Below are 1907 nucleotides of genomic sequence, written 5' to 3' on the forward strand. Positions count from 1 at the left end.
AAGATGAAATTCTTTTCTCAAATTGAAATTATGTGCTCTTGCATTATGGCAGGATAATTCTCCCATACTGTTGGGCTCATTTTGGCATCAAGACCATTATTCTTATTGCCCTATAGCCAGATAGGACACTGTAAAAAAATAAATAAATAAAAACACTAGATCTTTTAATTTATGTACTAAATTTCTTATTAAATGTATGTTTTTTCTTGCAGGTATATGAAATATCTGTACCCATTTGAGTGTGAGAAGAAGCGTCTGAGCTCACCAGGTGAGCTGCAGGCTGCGATCGACAGTAACCGCAGAGAGGGTCGACGTCCCGGCTACACCAGCAGCCTTTACCGCTACTCTCCTTCCCCGAGTTCGGCTCCGCATTCCTTCCTGTCCTCACCTACGATGCAAACTACCCCTACCTCACACAACGGCATGAACATGTCTGCCAGTCCAAATTTAAAAAGAAGCACAGGTAGTTCTGACGAAGATCTCAAAACAGAATCTGAGTTAAAATCAATCTGATGTGTTTTGACTTTTTTTTCTTTTCTTTTTTCGATCAGATGAAACTTCTACGCCTGTAATATCGAGGCTGCCTCTGTCTCTGAGCCACCATCAGCAGCAGCACGGTCATCCACATCAGATCGCACAAGTCGCCACGTTAGAGCATCTCCGGGAGAGACTGGATCGAGCAGCAGGTGCCGCTCAGGTCGACGGGCCGGAGAAGAAAATGATGAGGCTTGCAGAGGAGCAGCAGCGCCTCATGCAGCAGGCCTTGCAGCAAAACCTGCTGGCAATGGCGTCCCACTTTAACCCCATGAGCCTCAAGCTGAACAACGGACATGGTGTGTCCTTTATGATTCCTTATTAGAAATGCCACTTTAAGGATAACCATGCAGAACATCTGCCGTTAACTGCCTTCTATGTGCTGCAGAAAAGAAAAAGGATTTGTCACTCAGCATCTCTACTGATGGACCAGCGAGCATCAGCGTGTCTGTGGAGGTCAACGGTACGGTTTACTCAGGTCAGTTATAAAACCTATACTTTATGGAAAACGTTGCATTTATTGTAATTTAACGCAATACAATAACAGAATGTGTCACAACGTGGAGGTGAACAAAAAAAGACGTGGTTCTGGAAATTTTCCAAGCAAGAAATTAAATGTTCCTTCTAAGTGTGATTAACCACTTCACTCTGATACCCCTAAATAAACCCCAAGGCAAGTAGATGGCATTTAAAGTGAGCTGATGAGTCAATATTAGTGCTACAAACATGTTTATAATTTAATCTCTGTATAAATGCAGCTATTCTGTGAGGACAAGTTTAAAAACATTAGAAAACACAGCAGACGGATCACTAATACGGTTACAAAGACGCCTAAAGCCAGGTTAGGACCTAACACAATGTTAAATAAGTAAAAAAGTGTATTTACCCTTAATTTGAGTAGTTAAAAGAGATGATTTGCCAATTGAATTTGTTTTTTTCTGTTAAAATAAGATAATTAGATAATATGCACTTGAAATATTTTAAATGTAAATTGTCTTGTTCCATTGGCCAAATGTCTTACTTACCTCCTCAATAAAAAAACCCACTTATTTTAAGAAAAGATTACATTTTTTGCATTGTAAGCTTTAAATTAAATTAGGGCTGAAACAATTAATCGGATTAATCGTGATTAATCGATTATTGAAATAATGTCAACTAATTTAGTACCGTATTTTCACGACTATAAGGCGCATATAAACGTCATTTTTTCCCCCTCAAAATGTGCGGCGCGCCCTATGTGTGTTCTTACTGCGGACATTTGAGACCGCCATGAGAACGTTAAAGGGGGAAGTGTGGGCGTGGATTGTGTATAAAAGAACAGGTATGTCCTTAATGCAGAACTCCTCATCTCCTCATTGAGGAGATGATGAAAG

At 40.1% G+C, this 1907-nt stretch overlaps 1 protein-coding gene across 1 annotated transcript in view; it reads left to right on the top strand.

Annotated features, from left to right (window-relative positions):
• Positions 1-1907, top strand: part of arid3b (AT-rich interaction domain 3B) — a 43084-nt gene that overhangs the window by 35084 nt on the left and 6093 nt on the right. Inside the window, exons 6-8 of the mRNA XM_015393509.1 lie at positions 213-463; positions 552-833; positions 923-1012. Coding sequence (XP_015248995.1) covers positions 213-463; positions 552-833; positions 923-1012 — 623 coding nt within the window. The remainder of the gene's footprint in view (positions 1-212; positions 464-551; positions 834-922; positions 1013-1907) is intronic.

Source organism: Cyprinodon variegatus, unplaced genomic scaffold (genome assembly GCF_000732505.1).
Source record: "Cyprinodon variegatus isolate N-32 unplaced genomic scaffold, C_variegatus-1.0 Scaffold645, whole genome shotgun sequence".
Classification (NCBI taxonomy): Eukaryota; Metazoa; Chordata; class Actinopteri; order Cyprinodontiformes; family Cyprinodontidae; genus Cyprinodon; species Cyprinodon variegatus.